The sequence below is a fragment of the Spodoptera frugiperda genome, chromosome 15 (assembly GCF_023101765.2).
Source record: "Spodoptera frugiperda isolate SF20-4 chromosome 15, AGI-APGP_CSIRO_Sfru_2.0, whole genome shotgun sequence".
NCBI lineage: Eukaryota > Metazoa > Arthropoda > Insecta > Lepidoptera > Noctuidae > Spodoptera > Spodoptera frugiperda.
Genome location: NC_064226.1, coordinates 10,009,139 through 10,028,576, shown reverse-complemented (window position 1 = coordinate 10,028,576; position 19,438 = coordinate 10,009,139). Strand labels below are relative to the sequence as shown.

The 19,438-nt window shown below is 35.8% G+C and overlaps 3 protein-coding genes across 11 annotated transcripts; 1 reads left to right on the top strand and 2 right to left on the bottom strand.

The window, feature by feature from the left end:
- Positions 1-823: 823 nt before the first annotated feature.
- LOC118278435 (proteasomal ubiquitin receptor ADRM1) lies at positions 824-5,330 on the bottom strand. 4 transcript variants are annotated; one of them, XM_035597628.2, is made up of 6 exons: positions 5,145-5,330; positions 4,665-5,005; positions 4,253-4,467; positions 3,695-3,882; positions 3,201-3,511; positions 824-1,192 (listed from the first exon to the last, which is right to left on the bottom strand). In XM_035597628.2, the coding sequence occupies exons 2-6, from the start codon at positions 4,992-4,994 to the stop codon at positions 947-949; spliced, it is 1,290 nt and encodes a 429-aa protein (XP_035453521.1). In that variant the 5' UTR covers positions 4,995-5,005; positions 5,145-5,330; the 3' UTR covers positions 824-946. The 4 variants fall into 4 exon arrangements, with proteins under 4 accessions (XP_035453521.1, XP_035453514.1, XP_050554617.1 ...); XM_035597621.2 differs by having other exon boundaries at positions 3,201-3,520; positions 5,145-5,329; XM_050698660.1 differs by having other exon boundaries at positions 3,201-3,448; positions 5,145-5,329.
- Positions 5,331-6,393: 1,063 nt separating this feature from the next.
- LOC118278468 (tumor protein D54) lies at positions 6,394-19,125 on the top strand. 6 transcript variants are annotated; one of them, XM_035597682.2, is made up of 6 exons: positions 6,394-6,639; positions 13,709-13,875; positions 14,443-14,546; positions 14,746-14,805; positions 16,394-16,556; positions 18,125-19,125. In XM_035597682.2, the coding sequence occupies exons 1-6, from the start codon at positions 6,621-6,623 to the stop codon at positions 18,242-18,244; spliced, it is 633 nt and encodes a 210-aa protein (XP_035453575.1). In that variant the 5' UTR covers positions 6,394-6,620; the 3' UTR covers positions 18,245-19,125. The 6 variants fall into 6 exon arrangements, with proteins under 6 accessions (XP_035453575.1, XP_035453584.1, XP_050554619.1 ...); XM_050698662.1 differs by lacking the exon at positions 6,394-6,639 and adding an exon at positions 7,450-7,602; XM_050698661.1 differs by lacking the exon at positions 6,394-6,639 and adding an exon at positions 10,039-10,060.
- On the bottom strand, positions 16,563-18,118 carry LOC126911467 (uncharacterized). The gene is made up of 2 exons (XM_050698664.1): positions 17,896-18,118; positions 16,563-17,799 (listed from the first exon to the last, which is right to left on the bottom strand). Exon 2 carries the CDS (start codon positions 17,781-17,783, stop codon positions 17,319-17,321), a length of 465 nt encoding a protein of 154 aa, XP_050554621.1. The 5' UTR covers positions 17,784-17,799; positions 17,896-18,118; the 3' UTR covers positions 16,563-17,318.
- Positions 19,126-19,438: the final 313 nt, after the last annotated feature.

Here is a 19,438-nt window from a genome sequence, read left to right as displayed (position 1 = left end):
ATTTTTTATAAATCAAAAAGCCTCTTGCGTGATAGCAATAGTATCAATTCCATCAGACATTATTATAAAAGAACACAGAATTAGTCAGGTGCATATTTCGAGATTTGCACGTCAACGTTTACAATAAAATATTGAACTGTTCAATTATTTTTAATCTTTAACTATTTAGCGGATTTGCCTAGCACATATATCTGGCATTATCTACTTCTTGGTCTTCATCTAGAAGCTTGCTTCTTAAATATACAGCAGTTCTATTGCACTCATTGCATTTTGAGAGAGCCATATTTCAGCACAAATGGACCGGCTCGAATCACCGTATAACCATACGACACCATCGACATAAAAAAACGACGCAAACATCTCTTATAAATGTTGGATAGTAAGAAAATAAATTACGCTTTTCTGGCATCCCACCAGAATTTCTGAGACCGTAATTCAGAAAACTCAAAGACTGACAAAATTAATTTCATATTAATTAGTTAATATTATAGTCCAGTGAAATGTTACATGAGCTTTGCAGTTTTAGAGCACGCAATTTTATTTTCGATACATATATTGGTGGTCGCCCTTGTCTCTCGGCCGCTATCAATAACCAAACTGGTAATTATGGTCTCGCTTTGTATTATCTTTCCGTAGATTTAACAACCAGTTTAAAATGACAAACAGTCATGTTTTATTTTGTATACCTAGACATTGTTCTTGAATATGTACACACTGCAGTTTTTGTACCACGTTTGAGGTTCGGAATAATGAAACGGCTACAGAACGAAATTAATAATGATCTACAAAATGAAGGAAAAACTAGTAGTAAAAAAACAAACGATAAAAGAAAAGGCTATATTATTTTAGTGCAATAAAAGATATCTAACGGATATAAACAAAACATGGATATAACCAGCTCCTTACTTTAAAAAATGTAATATATGGGAAATAAATGAACTTCAAATCAATCAAGTGACATTTCAGCGTCGTCATCTTTTTTGTCACCTTTGTCGTCTTTTGGTTTTTCGTCTTTCTTTTTGTCTTCCTCCTTAGGTTTATCAGACGTATTCGATGTATTTTCAAGCGATTTGAAAAACGATTGCATATCCCCGGTGTTTGCTGCTGCAGTGACTTCCGAAGGCAGACCAAATTGCGAGATCACTGGACCCATTTGTCCTGATGTCAGTGCCGATGAGAATTGGTTTGCTGCCTGGAACATAATTTTATGAGTTAATAATATTATCAGCGAAGCTAATCCATACAATACACAATTAGAAAATTTCTAAGATACTTCACCCATTTCCATTATAGAAATAAATTAACAGACAGATTTCTGTGGAAATTCGAAATGATTCCCATGCAAATGGCAGATTTAATTTTTGGTTTCTGCATTTTGAGTATGTAGTAAACATAGATTTAGGTTTAAAATTTAGACGACGATTGTCACTATCATGAATCTTCATAGCATGCACAAAAGATAAAGGTTATGAATAGTGACATAGAAGATTAAAGCTCTATTAGTAACAACTTACTAATAATGTGCCTTTTTCCCACAATAATGATTATAGTGCACACAAATCAGTTTTTTTTTATATTAAAACTGAAATTCGGCTGTTAATGTGACTTTAATGTTAGTAAACGATACGAAACTTAGACCTACAGCTGAGATACAACAAGTAATTAGTATAATTACGTGATAGTTACCTCTTTACTATTATAAGTCTTCTCTTTACTATTTATTAGTCTTCAAACCCATGTTATGTTATTAGTAAGTATGTACTTCATATAAAAAAATGACGAATATCGTGAACATCAGCTTTATACTCATGTATAAGGGCGCGGATTGAAATCTGGCAAGAACCAATGTAACTTTTTCCAATATATAATTCTGTATTTTCTAAGATTATTATTATTCCACCAGTTACACGGTGTAAGAAAAAAGGTGAGGTAACCTGGGCCTAATTTCTAGTTATAAATTTGAAATCGCCAATCCGCCTTGAGCAAGCTTGGCAATACACAAACGATCTTCATGTGAGATGTGATAACAAGAATAACTTTGGGCCGCACTTATTATTATGTATTTAAACATTGATAAACAATGAATATTAAGTTAATTGAATTAATTTGCCACATTTAATAAAGCAAAAGTGAGTGTGGTCATTAATGCTCAAACTTTCTCCATGCGAGTAGAGGCTTTGGTCAGCAGTGGCCACTTATAGGCTGATAATGTTTATAAAATGATCATGCTTTTTAATTAGAAGTTAGTATTTTTACGTACAATTAATTGTACAGGTTCAAGTTAAATGAACAGTATTAATCCTTATGCGCTGTAACAAGGTGCGGCTGACAGATTCGTATCACTCTTGACAGTTGCTGCGATTTAAAAATTATGCCTTAATATTTTAGCTGTATCACATTCGTATTATGTTAAATCATTCGGATGCGTAGTTAATTAAATTAAAACCAACCGGAATGTTCTAGTATCTAAATTAAAATCTAATGAAATGAAAAATAAAGTAAAGTGTTATGCGTATAACGTAAAGCCATAGTCGTGTTTAGTGATGGGATGTACGGCTACGATGGATAGGTAGTCGATGTTTTTTTAGAATAAAAAACGAAAATCGTGCGTCGTTCAATTATCATTCTTAAAAAACCTTTAATTATGTGGGTAAATCCACTGTAGACGCGGCTCTCTCTGCCCAAACCACAGTGACATTATCTGAGCAGAAATATGTAGTAGGTATTTTTCTAGACATTTCCGGCGCCATTGATAATGCGTGGTGGTACTTAATCTAACATATACAAACTAATATACCCTTGTTTTCTTCACGGTTCTGTAAAACTGAAACTCTGAAACACCTCAGGGCTCGGTCATAAAATAATTATTTTGACAAGTATATACACGTAGTTAGACTGCACAATTAATAACACACACATTTAATAAAAAAATTAAAGAGAATTAAATGTATGCAGCGAGTATCGATAGCGATAAAAAAAGATTTTTCTAATATCCATCCCTAAAGAGAGACGTCAACGTCATACTGGCATCTGTCAGCCGCACCTTGTTATAGCGCACAAGGTATAGTATCCCATATGTCACAAACAAAGCGTTCAATGCGAAGCGCATACCCTTAGCCTCTGTTAGACCAGCCAGACCCGAGTCCCGACGACTGTACGTGCCGCAGCCTAGGACTGGAACGCTATACGTGAAGGTTCACCTGAGCGAACTGCGGTGAGAGCAGGGTGGTCCTTACATCGTCCTGGGGGGCGCCGGGCGACGCGGGCGGCAAGTGTGGAGTCAGGCGCGACGCGTTGCCGGGCGCCGTGGCGGTCGTCACCACCTCTGGCGACGACAGCGCCGCCGCCAGGTCCACGCGCGCGCCCGCTACGCCGGCCGCGCCGCCCGCCCCCGCTGCACCAGCCGCGCCGCCCGCCGTCGCCGCGCCGCCGGCTCCGGCATCGCCTTCTGGTGGAGCATTACCGAGCCCAGAGAAGTAGCGCTGCAGGTCTGACAAGTAGATCTGCCCACCTGCACCATCTGTATAGTGAAGCAGTTGTATATTTCATGCTTTGAAGAAGCGAACAAAAAGTTATTTTCATTTTCAAACATGAAGATGAAAATTAATCTAAACATAATCTTTACCTATTTACAAATTACGTCTTTACAGTGCAAAATGTTTGCTCGAAAACATAATAGACTTGTTTAACTCACCACGTGGCTGGGCAGCTGTAGCTGTGTTGGGCGGAGTGGCAGTGGGAGCAGGTACATCGCGCGCACGTGACGGCGTGCGAGTGGTGCTCGACTCCGTGGTGCGGGGAGCACTGCCGCCGCGGCTGCTATTGCCACTACCCGCAGAAGGTCGAGCACTAGTATTCCCGCTGTTGCTTCCACTATTGTTACTGTCAAAATAAGGATACCGATTAAGATAATTGAAAATGCATGCATTAAATAGAATTAATATTGGGTCCCAACCTGGGAAATTCTTCCGAAACATGAAGATTCTGTTATGGAAAATGTAGAATTTAAATGACTTCTTCCATTATTTATTTATTATGGTAAATGGTAAAACAGGGTATATTGTTTCAAGAAGTGGACAGAAAAGGAAAGAAAAAATTTCCAATATCTAATAACCCCCTCTTCTATCTCTATTCACCCCATATCACTATAAAAGAAGATACTAGGAAACAACTAATATGTTTTAAAAGCATAGGTGGTCTCAGGTCAGTTTAATATTACAATGTAATGTTGTATGTTCTAAAAACTATATACCCCATGGTGCCGAGTAACGATGACAATCCTCCAATTTGTCCGACTCCTCCAAGGAGCTGCATCAGTTGCTGCTGAGACATGTTATTCAGGATATTTTGTAGCTCTCCATCCTGGCCACCACTACTACCACCTCCGCGACCTCCAGAAGTAGGAGGATTATTCAATGCTTCATTAATACGGCGACAATAATCATCATCTTTGTCAGTTTTTGGTTCCTGTAAAAGAAACATTTTGTTTGATATAAAATAGACTTATTAATTAACTATTAGTTAATAGTTTATTAGAGTATGGAAAATAGTTATGAAAACATCTTAGAAGAATTTGTCCCTTTCTTCCAAAAAGGATATGAAAGGGTTGGCACCTCCACCTTAAGAGAATGAGCATCATATTGACCTAAGCGACTAAGACTTACCTGCATCCAAAAGAAGTACTTCTTTGAAAACGACTTGAACTTCAGAACATAGACTCTGCCTGTTGTGCATTCATTCACTCGTACAAACTCACAATCATCAGGAAATATTAGCAAGTCATCCTCCACTTCGCCAGTAGTACGATCTTTCCAACAGAAATGCATCAAAGAATCTTCTCCTTGGTACACGTATAAAAGACCCTTCCTCTTGTCAGGATGAACCATGCGACCTTTAAGAGTCATTCTGCCTGCACGAAATTCCACCAGGTGCTTGTTACCGCCAGAGCTGCCGCCCAAGCCGGATGTATTACCGAATAACGCAGTGGCCGACATGATACTGGACGCTGAAATTTAACAATAGTAACCATTTCATCTAGTTTCAGTATTGATTATTACCTAACGGAGGTGCTGAAGATGCTCAATATTAAGCCATCAGCCACGAAAGTCGTAATTCGTAATATATTACTGTATTGTGTTGTGTACCTTAGTATTGTGATTAACAAAATAATAATCAATCAATTGCTGCTACTGCAAAATGTAGAATAATTTACAATTAAATACTTTACACGACGTAATTATTGATAGAATGACTTGGTTTTTTTAGTTAGCTTTTTCTCAAAATCTCTGACACTCAGTGTTGCATTGTAATATTTAAATATTTTTCGAATTCGATTTGATAATGACGCATGACATAGACAAGACAGGCATGGGCTGCTATTCTCGACCACGATTATGATAAAAATCGGTTACTCCGTAAAATATAGCACGATCTCTGTGACATATCAAACTGACATGATTACGTTTTTTTAGTAGTTTGCTATCAATATTTCCTTCATTTTTATGCTTGTGTTACAATAATTAGGTACAATTTGATTATAATTAATTTCTCATCATTGAGCCAAAAGCGGTGTGTATCTCCCAAAATCCAAAATTATCGGTATGAATGTTACAGTAGTAGATGAGAAATTTGATTTTATTAACTCACTATTATCATTAGATTATGTACCTATTCATGATATAGATTATGTTATGATATTAAAACATACAATTAAAATAAATATTAGTTTTTTTCATAAAATATCGATACTCACGATGCTCATGCTCTTTACTAATTAAGTCAACATTTCTATTTTATATAAAGTAAATTTACGCGTACTTAATGTCTACTGTATTATTATATTATAACTGCTAATATCAGAACATCATTCGAAGGAAAAAAATCGCTAATTTTACTGACAGCTCTCACAGTGGTCATCCTAAATTTCACGGACCTATAAAGGCAGAAATATATTACCGTTGCGTGGAGTTTCCTGCTGCTGGCTTTTATATAGCATTTAACGATGACGGCTCGAATACGAGATTTTAAAATTCTCCTAATAACAACTTTACCACTAATGAGAATCACTAAAATGCTGTATAAATAACGTACCTAAACTAACTTTTGCCCACGGCCTCACCCGCGTTCCCGTGGGTAAAAATATAGTCTCTACTTATGTGGTATTATTATTCCAGAACATAATCTAGATACCCCTGTTCCTGATCCCTATTTCTTCATCCGTTCCGTTTTGACGTGATTGAGTAACAAACATACATACGTTTGTCATACAAGTACAAACTCATAAATGCGTTTATAATATAAGTAAGAAAAAAAGATAATCGATTCTAATACAATATTATTTGTAATCGACTAACGGTTTAGTTGATTTGTTTTTGATCCCGTTCCCGTTGCCGTCAATCTGACTCGATTCACGACGTGACGTGTTTTGTAGTGCACTTTATTTCAGTCAATCATCAGTTTAGTACTCAGAGATTGTAGCGAAGTTATCTGTTGAGTTCAGCATAGTAATTTAATTAATTTTTTGTCGCCTTTCAGCTGAAGTAATTAAGTTTACTATTAAGTACACCTTACACCGTCATTTTGCAAGTCGCTTTACGGTTTCTTTCGTCAATCCCATCAACATGAGCGGTGTACAAACAGGTATGATAATGTTTGTCTTTATTACCATTGTTTTTGTTATTCTTTCTAATGAGTAATAATTGTTATATATGGTCGTAATATTTATTTTAGTATATTTCTTGCATTCAACATACTTTACCCTCTGAAATGTATTTACTTTTTAGTCTAGTTATTGTATGACTAAGGTCTTATTATGTACCTATAATTTTACCTTTTCTAGAAGGTTGTCAATATTTCTTGTTATTTTCAGTACTTTGATGGATACATGTTTGTTTCCATAGGGCAAATTCTTATAATTGGAGTAATAGGTATTAAATTAGTTATTTGTAAATTATATGTAGATACAAGTCAGATGTAAGTGCTAGTCATACAATAACATGTCTACTGATTAATTCAAACCTCAACTTTAGTATAAAATTTTCTATAGAAACCAATAAGATTAAATTGACTATATCCATGTGTGATAACATTCTTAGACCATTGTTTATAATAAAACACACTGGTCACACCATTTTGCAATAAAACTTACATACTATACAAGTAAATATGTTAGATAATGAAAGTTCACTGCAATAATGAGTATTATTCTCAAGAAAAACAGGATTCACAAAAACAAAGTATGAGTAATATGTAGTTGATCTGAATAATCATAACCTCAAGTATCTAATACACATTGATAGGTAATAAGTTGATACTTCACAGTTTGTAAAGTTAACACTATCTTATCTCATACCTGTCTGTGTCATTTAATAGTTGACTCATTCCTTTGAAGTACAACCTAAATTTGGTATATTGATTTTGACATTTTTATTGATTTCATGGAGATATACTGTAGCAGTACACACTCCAAGATTGAAAGTCAATTTTATTAAGGAAATAAAAGGTTTACGGTCACTTTAAACATTTACAAATGTTGTGTTGTGATAACAAGCTGCTGCAATAACTGTTGCATGTTCCCCAACTAGGAACTTCCCATCAATAAAAGTGGGTTTCCCTTAATTATTCACTAGAGTCTTCATTCATTCATTCAATGACCATTTGTCATCATCCATAACTGTCTGTGAATGAAAATATGATCACCAAATACATTAATGTAACCAGAAATTATTAATAACTTTATTATGAATTAGAATAGTGGAATATTCCACTATTATTATTCATCCTTATGTTATGAAATGAATGCAGCAATACTTTATTTCATTACTTTCCTCAGATCTCTGATCCATGTTTTATACATATTGATAGAATTTCCATTATTATGTTACAATATATTAAACACAACTTATTGTTCTACCTACATGTATTAATCACTTTCAATTTTAAAACTAACCAGGTAACTTAGAAAACAGACAATCTGCATAACCATACAACCAAAAAAATATCAATTAATAATCAAATACAATTATTTTCTCTGGGGTTTAGGGTAGAGGTGAGGTGGGATAAAGCCCTTTCCCCCTTTGTGTTGAAAAATATTTGGTTGTATGAAAAATTTTGTTTTATCCTATAGGTATTATGTTAGGTTAGGTAGTAGGTAGGTATTATGTTAGTCCACTCTTTCTCTCAGATTACCAAGAATCATTAATTTTGTCTAGAATATTTTTTTTACAAAGATATAATGATGATACATTGTTTGTTGCGGTCGTTGAACTCTTACTTATGCTCTAAATAATAACAGACCTAAATCCAAAATTTCGGGATAATCTGGCACAAAAAAATCGAACAAATATCAAAAATTGATCTAAATCCGTTAGATTTTGGATAAATCTGTATTTTCTAATACCGACAACTTGAGGTCGCCTTATGATGTCAGTTGATGGAAGCAACTAGATATAAACTCGTTGCGTAAATAGGTCAATGATGATAAATTCTAATGGTGCGGAATCCTTTACTTACGTACATACTAAAGGCCCGCTTTTTGTCGAAAATGTCATCGAATTTATGACAGGCATAAATCAACTTTCTGAACAACTGTTTGTTATTAAATTTAAAGAGATTTAAACAGGAAATCTCATTAGACCAATTAAGTACATTCTCTTACTGAAAACAATGCAGAACTACAGAGGACTAAGAAGGTCCAAGATGAACAACGACCGAGAAGTTGAAGAAGAAGTTGTAGAAGGATATCTAATTAGTGCATGTTGAATGTTGCCAGTAAAGACATAATAACTCTGAGATGAGATCCTTAACCCGGCCTTGCTTGGCTGTGGCCTTTTAGAATTAGGGTCTCAGCACACATATGGGATCGGAAAGGGATCGTCACCGTATCGCCTCGAGCCGTTCAGAATGGTTTGTATTAAACTCCCTACTGTAACGCACACTAATCGGAATAATAACGTAATCGCCTCGCCTCGGAACAGGCTCCGAACTTGAATTCCCGCGCTTACGGCTCATCGTCCCCGCGCTTACGTTTCTCCGTCCCCGCGCTTACGTCTCTCCGTACCGACTAACTATCGTGTTAGTCTAGTCGGTGTCACCTAGCCGTGCCCTGTTGACGTACAGGCGCTGCTGATACGCTTTCGTTACGTGCATACGGTAGGTTGACGCCTGGTTGACAGCGAGGCGAAAGGCGTTACGGTTACGATCCCTTTCCGATCCCATATGTGTGCTGAGACCTTTAGAATCACTGAGCGAGCAGTAGAGCCGAGAGCTATTCTCGGAGTACTTTGCGCGACGAAATCTGAAATGTCAACATTTACCTACTGAAGATACATCCGAAGATATATCACTTGCAAGCTGAAGTAGCAAAACGCAGGCCACATCTTTGGAAGAACTGACGACCGATGAGCCACGAAAGATCGCGGGGCGACCACCGGCTAGGTTAACCAACGACATCCTCAGTGTTGTTCGGCGTGGAGGACTTAGCAAAAGGCAATTTTTCAACAGTTTTGTAGACATCTTCCGGCTAATGATGATGAGAGTGAGAAACTAAACTAACTAAACCGGTTAAATTTTTGTCTGTGACAAAAGTGGCTAATGATAATTAAAAGAATAGCAAATGAACGAGAACCGTAACCGTGTTAAATAACGTCAGGTATCTCCTAATTGGAACTGCATTTGCAACAAATAGAACAAATTCTTAAACCTTCAGCTCCGACCTTGTGTAGGTAAGTATCAAACCTCAACTGAAATGTTTATGAACTTCAGTTTCTTATGTTACTTACGTTCATTTTATATTAATAACTTATAACATTCTAAACGAATTCACCAAATCAATACCTACTAGGAGCTGTCCTCGGCAGACGTAGTAAAAAAATGGATATGTATAAAAACTTTATTCAAAAATTGAACTGGTCGTACCACCTGTGAGTCATTTGTCGTGCAAACTACAGGCTTTTTTAGAGTATTTCATCAAGTAACCAATGACGCAACACTACCATGTCCCAGCGACCGCGCCACTCGCTCGCTCGCCTGCGGCACTGTCAATAAACTTTAGCGGCACAAGGTGAGCTAAATCTATGGTTTTGTTATTTTGTTAGGCTCTTTGAAACAAGTTGGTTGGTCAGAAACTCTGCGATACAAATTTAACAAATTCCGGGCTTGATAAATCAAGGTCTTCCAAGTTTACAAATTTTGCCAATGTTTTGGAGGTCAAAAATTTAATTTATACACCAACTGAGACCGGAGCTCGCATTATTGGTGAAAGTGGCGAACACGAGCAATCAGGCAGCGGCGCGAAACGAACGCGAGCTGGTTCGCTTGGAGGGGTTCGACGTGGCGGAAGAAACTGACATCATTGCTCGCCGACGGTGCACGCATTCATGTTTCTCGAGTCGATCGTGATTATTCCGAAAAAAACAATGTTTGTAAAGTGACAGTAACTAACAACTTATTTATAATGTAGAGTTTGTACACAAACGAGTGATCTCGATATTCGGCCAAGGTGCTTATTTCAGTGTGATACATATGGACAATTAGCTTTGGATTATATGATTATTTAAATACAAAATAATTATGCTTCATTGTCGCGGAAGACGAGGCAGATAGAATGGCAAGTGATGGACCGGCGAGCATCGGCGTGGAGCCAACGAGCCTGGAGTACATGGAGGATCCCTATTTTGTGCCACCTGACGATGACTCCACGCCGAGTTTCGATGTAGCCGTAGATGAACTAGATGAACTAGAGGAGTTACCAAGCTGGCCACACAACGACCCTGACGCTGACTGGCGCATGTTGCCTGACCTTGCTGATTCTGCTCTGTGTATTGAAACAGAATTCTACGTAGATAATAGACGTCGTCGCCTTAGGATATTTAGAAAAAAAATGCGAGAAGTACGAGTTACTTTTCAAGATTTATCAAAGCCCTATCTTGCCAAGATGTCCAGTCACACAAACTACAAGAAATTCTTAGGTATCGCAGTTGCAGGTTAGTTTAAGAAAGGTTTATTCGCTAATTTATGAAATGTTTAATATATAAATTCACTCGAAAGCGTGTGTAAACGACATTCACTTGAAAATGACATATGAGTAGTGTAATGAAACTACCTATATGATACACATAATGTACAAGTGCTAAGCTGATTAAACTTGATTAAAGTTGTGGAAGGCTTTAAATATAATACTATGTTTAAACTGTATTTACCTACGTTTCTTAATCATATTGCTCATCTATTTTTCGATAGTATAGTTTTTTCGTCGAACCTATCGGAAGGTTGAGTATGACTAACGACAGATCTTGCAATTTTGAAACAGTGGTAATTGGTCAACGAGAGTAGGTATTCGCAATATCGTCGTGCAATCTGCAACTATAAGAGGTTCCATCAATATTGTATCTTTGTTTTGAAATCAAATAATTTGTTAATAGTTTCACCTCATTGGAAATATATGCACCGTTAGATCTTATCTATAGGTATCTGACCTCGTAATATCTTTGATGCTTTAAAAGCTTTTGCCAACGGAAGTTTTCATCAATGTACATGTATCAGACGGTCCCAGGTAGCATAACTAGCAAAATTTATACGAGCATCTGGTTTCTTATAAAACTGTAACGGTTAATTTTAGTTGCAAAATTATTCATATATGGAAGACAGTGAACTATACTGAATTTAAATACCCTTTCTTTTGTTATTCCGGACGATCATTTACAATATACTACAAAAATATCGTGGTATACATAGCCCTCCTTTTATGAACGTGCGTGATTTTTATAAGCAGCGTGTTGACGCTGCTTTTCTTTAAACGTGACTGATACGTGATTTAATTATTTGTTTATGTCACCGATGTACAACAAGAAGTTTTAATTAAAATAACCCTAAGTTTTGTTTTCATTTCTCTATTCACAAATTAAGCTATCAATAAATAGGAAAGACAGCACACGGTTTATTTACGAATTAATGTGCCTTGTTGATCGATTAACTGAAGCGCCCAAGGGTTTCCGAGAATGTCCTGTCGGAATAACTATTATTAGGATTTTCATTTTAGAAAATTCGAAGTTATAATACTAATTCGAATTTGAATATTATAATGTACATGGTGGACTTCTGCCTGTGTCGCTGTGACATTAAAAAGCCTGATTTAATATGTAATTAGAGAATAGGGAAAAGATTATTTAATTGAAACTTTTGACGTGAACGAGTTAAGTAATAATTTTCTTTATTAAATTATAGATTCTCGGTTAAATTCCAATAACATGCCTACTACTGCAATCGTTAGCACCACTAACTTATTTTTTTAAAACAGCCTGGTTTTATCAACTCTGTTACATCATTACAGGATATAATACGGGATGTACATGTACCTGATACGCCACTTAACAAAACCTAAATACATTATAATAACTTTATTTAATCCTTTGTATAAAATAAATAGTTAAAAAATTCGAATTCGAGTGGTTCTAAAATTAGTTTGGCAACAATCGAAGCATTTAGTACGGCTCGGCTTTGGTAATCACACATTTTAAAAGTGAATATGCCAAGAGTTGAATGTGGCAATGTATAATTCTTTTATTGTATTGCGTAACTTTGCTTTCTACGGACAAACTACTGATCTATGCGTATAACGAATGTCTAGCAAGCGTCGTGCTATGCTAGTTTAGATTCATATTGTTTAAGGAAGTTTTATGTTTTCAGTATTGCTATTTATTGCTATTATTAAAGTTGTGCCTTATCACGATATTATATTCATTCGAATCTATTTTTCCCTATGTAAAAAGCATTGTGTATATTGCAGTATCCAAATCATTTTGTAACATAATTGTAAAGATGCAAGATGAATATTGGCCGATAAATTAGTCTAATTAGGTCATTGAAAATTCGTATAGTTTAAATCCTACTTACATATTTGTTCCCAGACCAAAATATTCCAAAATCCGCGAATCCAAAAAATAAATAAATAGCTGATTATTCTCTTCTTCATTCTAGTAGATATTGTCTATACATAACTATACCTTCCTTAAGTAGACTATTGTGTCAATATAAGGACTAACATATTCATACAATTCTCGAATTTAGTAATAGAGTAAATACTACTCCTAGTGTTATAATATTTTTTATAATAATGGATACAGAAAAGAATGGTTTGTGTACGAATTTTGAAGGCCGCTTCAAAACTTTATCGTCGAGTGCACCGAGTAAGGTTTCACAACCGAAAGTTGCAAATTTTTGCCTAACCACTAATTTGCTTAGTAGCGCACTGTCCGTCATTGCAAGAAGTAGGTAAGATTAGGTAGTTGTATCTATTCTTAAATTCTTGGTAGATATTCACATACACATACATGTCATACATATGTGTTTTACTGTACTCTACCTAATAGGGCTTATTACTTTTACTTAGGTAGTCATATACTTTTTCTTGGTCTAGAAAATACTAGTTACAATTTTGAACTCTAAATTATTAATCCTTTATTTTCGTACCCTATTTTTTTTCTTATTTATGAATTTCTGGTAAATAGATTTTGAAGTTCATTTTTTTTTTCAAATTAGTTTTATATTTTACTTATTTGTATTAGTAAACTTATCCCATACTATTCGGTACATTACATGGGATTCATAATAACTATAATTGGCTAAATGTAGGTAGGTAGGTTTTGCTCATCTGCCAATAAATGTTATGTTATATCAGTAAATTGCATAATAATATAATGTTTGTCTTCAGCTGAAGAAGCAATGCCTACAACTGGTGCAGCTGGTGACGCGAACACGCCCGATGAGCTGGCAGGACTGACTCCTGAGCAGGCGGAGCAACTCCGCGCCGAGTGGAGCCGGGAACTCGCTCGCGTCGAAGATGAGATCGCTACACTGCGCACCGTTTTGCAAAGCAAGGTATTGTTCATGAAACATCTGTTTTTATTTATGCTGACTTAGAGCGCCTTCACTCTAGCGTTTGTCCAGCAGCGTAGGCGTTCAATAAACGTTAAGTTTAAACGAAGCCGTTTAGAGATAACGGCTGTAATTGTAAATAATTCAGCGAAACCCTAGAATATAATTAAAAATCGAATACTGATAAATATTATACACTGGGTTCTGCTGACTGGGAGACACTAGGTTAGTGGAATACCTCTATAAGTGATACCAATTTGAAGGACCCTTGATGTCTCACTTAACGAGGTTTCACTGTATTAAACAAGCAGATGGATCACTTGATGGTAAGCAATCGGTACCATCCATGGTAATTTGGAACATTAGGGGAGTTATAATTAAGTGCGTTATCGGTTGTCGGCTTATTGGGGTTAGGAGGGGGAGATGGGTCGATGGATTAATCCTCTTACACCATTCGACCCTTGAATTTTCGGCCGTTTCGCATCTGTCGTCATCGTCCCTCAAATTTTAGAAGATTTTAGCAAAACAAAAAAGCAATCTAATCTAATTTATTTTGTTTTATGTTTCTAGATCCGCCAAAGCTCCGAATTAAAACGAAAACTTGGCATAACCGTGTGGAAAGAAATTACCGAAGATGTTAATCAAGGTTTGAAAAATGTGAAAGAAAGCCAAGTGTAAGTAGCAACTTTAACCATTAGCATTAATGTGTTACTTTCTTAGATTCAATTTGTTTTTTCTCGAGGGTTAGAACAATTTCTTGAAGTTTTGTAGAGGTGTGCGGCCTAGCTTCTCATTATAATTTTGCTTAAGCTTGCAATTGGTGGCGATTTATTTAGTATTATTTTATTTCACGTTTGATTTGTTGTATGACAGCTATCAAACTATAGAAACACGCGTGGCTGCGCTTACACAGGCTGTGACAGAAGCACCAATGTAAGTAAAGTTGACAATTTGGACAATAATAATTACTTGCTGCACCTAAGACAGTAATTAATCTGATTGATGTAGAGTATTGCATGGGTGTAGTTTTGCACTGATTTTGGAATGTTACTGCAAAAATATTTGGCTTAGCTTACACATTTTAACTGTAGAGTTACTATCTACCTATATTTTATTTTCAATAACCTGTTTATTTATTATTTTTCTACAGTTCTAACCCGAAAGAAAATTGTTAACTTTATTTATTACAGATATCGTATGGTCGCTCTTGTATCACCGTATTCTTGTAACGCCCATTCATTCATCCGTCTATTGATAACATTTGAAGTAACTCTTTTATGTAATTTGCCAAAACTGGACTAACAATGAGTATTAATCTTATACAATTATGTATCTAATTAATACATAGTCATATTTTTTTTCTGCACCAAAGTTCATATAAATTAGTACTTACCTAGATTTACATTTATGCCAGTCCCTGAATTAGGTACATATTATGTGTGTATTGGATAACTAGATAATGGAGAATACACAGTCACAGTTATTTGCTATGATATAATTATTTCACACTAGTTAAATAAAAAAGTTTAAAATTCTCTATTTCAATAACTACTTTATTTATTTGTATTGTCACAGTCACTTAATTAACTTTATTGTGATTTCTATGTGAGTATGAAGTTCCATTAGCCATTTCTGGTCTTCTTCATCAGTTCTACCTCTTCAAAGGTTACTTTTTGACTGTAAATGCTTCAAGTCTAGATGAATATACCAAAATCATATACAGTTCCCTATAATATTTGAGGAGTGTCCTCGATTTCTCTAAGATCCCATCATCAGATCCTAACTTGGTGACAATGGGACCACCTCAGAACTATCTACTTTCGAACAAAAAAAGAATTTTGAAAATCCGTCGACAATTGACGGAGTATTCGATGAACAAACATACAAAAAAAAAAAAAAAAAATCATACAAACAGCCGAACATAGTACCTCCTCCTTTTTGTGAAGTCGGTAAAAAGAGACATATTGCAACAGTGTAAAAAAGTTTAATACATATTTCATTTGGAGATGGAAGTATGGCGCCGTAGTGAGAACATCTGTATTGTACATGTCTGCGCTTTAATGAACGATGATGTCACAAGTCGTGTTGTGTAACACGAACCGTGACGTGCAGCTATACCGTATAACTTACTTACACATGAAGTATTCCCATTCGCTCTAAATAGTCTTTCTAATGTTGGCACCTACGTCTTAAACAAACTAATATAGATCCGTCCTCCCTATATAAGTTTTGAAATTTATTATTATTCAATGCTTATGAATATGTATAAGAATAAACGGACATAATACAAAATGTCTTCTTACTACGTATTTTAATATGCAATGATAAAAAACTATGTACCTATTTTCAGATCCCTAGTACCTATAATTTGCACATCGCATAGAAGCATCTTTGACAAAAAAAAAATGCCAGAGGTCTTATAAAACACAAAAACAATCTTTGTATGCCCCTCATCTAATGAAGGAATCAAGTCGACCGATTGATACACTTTTTGTGCCTAATAACAATGATTGTTTTTTAGATACCAAAAAACTGAATCTGTGATAAAATCGACTGCAGAGAAGACAACTTCGATTATCGGCGGTATCACTGCAGGAATGTCCACTAAGATTGGTCAGATGCGAAACTCCGAATCGTTCCGCTCTATTGAAGAACGTGTTGGCACGGCGTACGAAAATGTTAAGGTAACACAAAAATGTTATTGAATATCTATTATATACTCAACACGAATTCATCAACTACATATTTTCGGGATTTTTATTATATACGACACGATGAGTATAAAGAAGTACTCAAATGAAAACCTCAATCACTTAGTCGTAGTCCTTGTGCGAAAAATAAGATAATTTGAAAATCAACATTAACCTTTAACTGTGGACGTCCTTTTTTTTGGACACTTCCATGGACGTGCGGTCTCACGGACCGCTATATTTCAAGGCCAAATTAATAACATAATTATTATTTTTTTAAATGTTATTTTTCTTAAATATTATCTATGGTTATCAGACTTAAAGACTGTATATTTATTTAATCAACTTTTTTTATTTTCTTATACAAATTAACAAATTTAACATTTTATGGCACTTTTAGTCCTATATTTATCTTAACTTACTTTTAGGATTAATAAAATGTAACTTTAAATTATTTTGAAAACTCAACTGAAATATCTTTAAATATAAGGTATAACAAAAATAAAAAACTAAAAATCAACTTCTAAAAATAAAATGAAAAAATTCTGACAGTGGTCCAATAGGCGTTAAATTATTGACAATTTTTGCACAAGGGCTTGGAACACTGCAGACATGTTGCTTGTTTGCAGCTTACACAAGCGTAGTTAGTTTTACGTTTTTTTTTAGGTGGACAGAGGCGGCACGTCTTCCGCTTATTATCGTTGATTTCCTGGTTAGAAGGTCCTTCTAAAGGCGTATCAGCTTTTAAAACTCGTGTCAGTGCGTATCAGCTTCAGTCAAGCATGAAATCCGTCTGCGCATAACTATGTTATGTTGTGCCGTTCTAACCCTACTGGAAGGAGGATTAGTACTCCATTTAAAGCGATTTTTGCCGTAGTAGTATTGCGGCGGTCGTTGTCGGAGTTCTGCGATGGGCACATCATCATCTGAGCTGTCATCGTCAGGTTCAGAACCGGGGGTTTCTGCAGGACTGGGATTGCCTTCAGAACTGGGATTTCTTTCATCTTCTCCTTCGTCACTGTCATGATTTTGTATCAAAGTATCTTCATACACTAAACAGTCCTCAATATTTTCTTCTGTCTCGGATTGGTCCGACTCCAATAGCACTTCATGTTCAAAGTTAGGGTCGTCGACTCGTAATATTTTGCTTGGACGCTGTCGCAGCGGTGACTTTTGTGAACGTTTTGAACTATCACTACTTTTTTGGTTATTATTCGACATTTTAAACTAAAATAATCTAAAACAAAAAAAAATGCAGTCAGATATATTGTACTGGAAATATGGACGTGCGGTCCCACAGACCGCAGTCGAAGTTTGAAGCAAAATAACTTACTCAATTTGCAGCCAACGACATAACCTCCCGCTTCAACTGTCGATTCGTGACTAAAACCGAAGCTACTGAGCGCGTCAGTAGCGGGGGGGGGCGAGGAAGTGCATAAAAACGAAAATTAAAAACTGCGAGCGGTCTGTGAGACCGCACGTCCACAGTTAAAGGTTAAAATCGTATTTACTAACGGTCTTTTAATATTGTGGAGTCATTGATGGGTGGTTTTATGTTCCAGGGCAAAGTGTCTTCTCGATCGAATTCAACGCAAAGTTTCGACGAAGCGCTGCGCGACGCCAGCCGCGCGGCCAGCGGCGCCACGTCGCCGACCATCCCCGAGAACAAGCCCTTGGCCTAGGCGCGCCGCCCCCACGCAGCCAACGCAGCCACGCCGCCAACACTAACTACACGTACACTCGTACACTCGTGTCGGGCGCCCACAATATCGGCATCTATTGGCACTAACAACTTTCGAATGAGGATATTGCATACATCATTTATTGTTATGCACCTTATTTGATAAAAAGAATACCCTTTTATATGTGCTCTTAGATAGTATTTATAATTATGTACTTATAAATAATGTTTACTGTACGTGTCGGACGGTGATAACGCATGTTTATTAATAAGGCTATTATTATCTTTTAGTTGGATATTGGTTTGGGAGAGTCGATTAAATTAAAACCACGAAAAGTGATGAAATTGCAATTTTGATTTCGCAAAAAGCAAAACCTAAATACGTGCAATGCTAGATGGTTAGTTATCTTAAAGATTGTTTGTCAACGTGTATCTCGAATGCTTTCATTTCGTGTGCACCTTTGTTGCACTGCGGCGTGGTCGAGTCCTTTAATCGTTTATTTTAAGACTGTTGATTACATGCTTCATATTATATTCTTGTCTTGTTCATTTTGTGTCTTATGTAAAGCATTCCAAACGGTTACTGATTGATTATACAAGGTATTAAAGACATTTTGAAATGGTTTATTCAATGTTTAAACTCAGTATTTCTATGTATGAAGGGAATGAGTCAATGTATTCAAATTGTAAAACATGTAAACACAATTTTGTAAACCCTTATTACATGTAATGATTGTAAGACACAATAACTTGCCGATGCCTGTTAGGTCCATTATTACTATAAAAATGATATTTTTGTAAGATGCTTAGCTTTCCTTACTTATGAAAAATCAACTATTTACAATGCCTCTAAAGACGGTAAATAAAATTTATGTATTGAAATGTTTCTTTTTATTCATAGACCCTTTTCTTTACCTTAGGTATTGTAAAGTAAATTACAGCATTTAACTATTAGGTATAATAAGAATTAACATAGTGGGCCTACTCTATCCTTCTATAAGTATATCTTTATTTCAAGAGGGCGTAACACTAGGGGTCTCCATTCACAATCTAGCTTTTTATTTGTTAAGACCTCAAGTTTTTTTTAGAAATTTTTGGTTTTAATGAACAACTAACTCTAGTTGTCTAGTTAACGTTAAGAGGCTCATGTTTGTAGCAGCGTGACAATCGCCGCGTTGTGTGTCGCGGAACTTTA

Coding starts and splice junctions, on each gene's coding strand:
- LOC126911467 (XM_050698664.1), bottom strand. CDS start 17,783: ATGTCGAATAATAACCAAAAAAGTAGTGATAGTTCAAAACGTTCACAA.
- LOC118278435 (XM_035597621.2), bottom strand. CDS start 4,994: ATGTCGGCCACTGCGTTATTCGGTAATACATCCGGCTTGGGCGGCAGC. Junction 3,521..3,694: donor TACAGCTGCCCAGCCACGTG/GTGAGTTAAACA, acceptor TTCACTATACAG/ATGGTGCAGGTGGGCAGATC. Junction 1,193..3,200: donor TCTCACCGCAGTTCGCTCAG/GTGAACCTTCAC, acceptor ATTATGTTCCAG/GCAGCAAACCAATTCTCATC.
- LOC118278468 (XM_035597665.2), top strand. CDS start 10,604: ATGGCAAGTGATGGACCGGCGAGCATCGGCGTGGAGCCAACGAGCCTG. Junction 10,983..13,708: donor CTTAGGTATCGCAGTTGCAG/GTTAGTTTAAGA, acceptor GTTTGTCTTCAG/CTGAAGAAGCAATGCCTACA. Junction 16,557..18,124: donor CGGCGTACGAAAATGTTAAG/GTAACACAAAAA, acceptor TTTATGTTCCAG/GGCAAAGTGTCTTCTCGATC.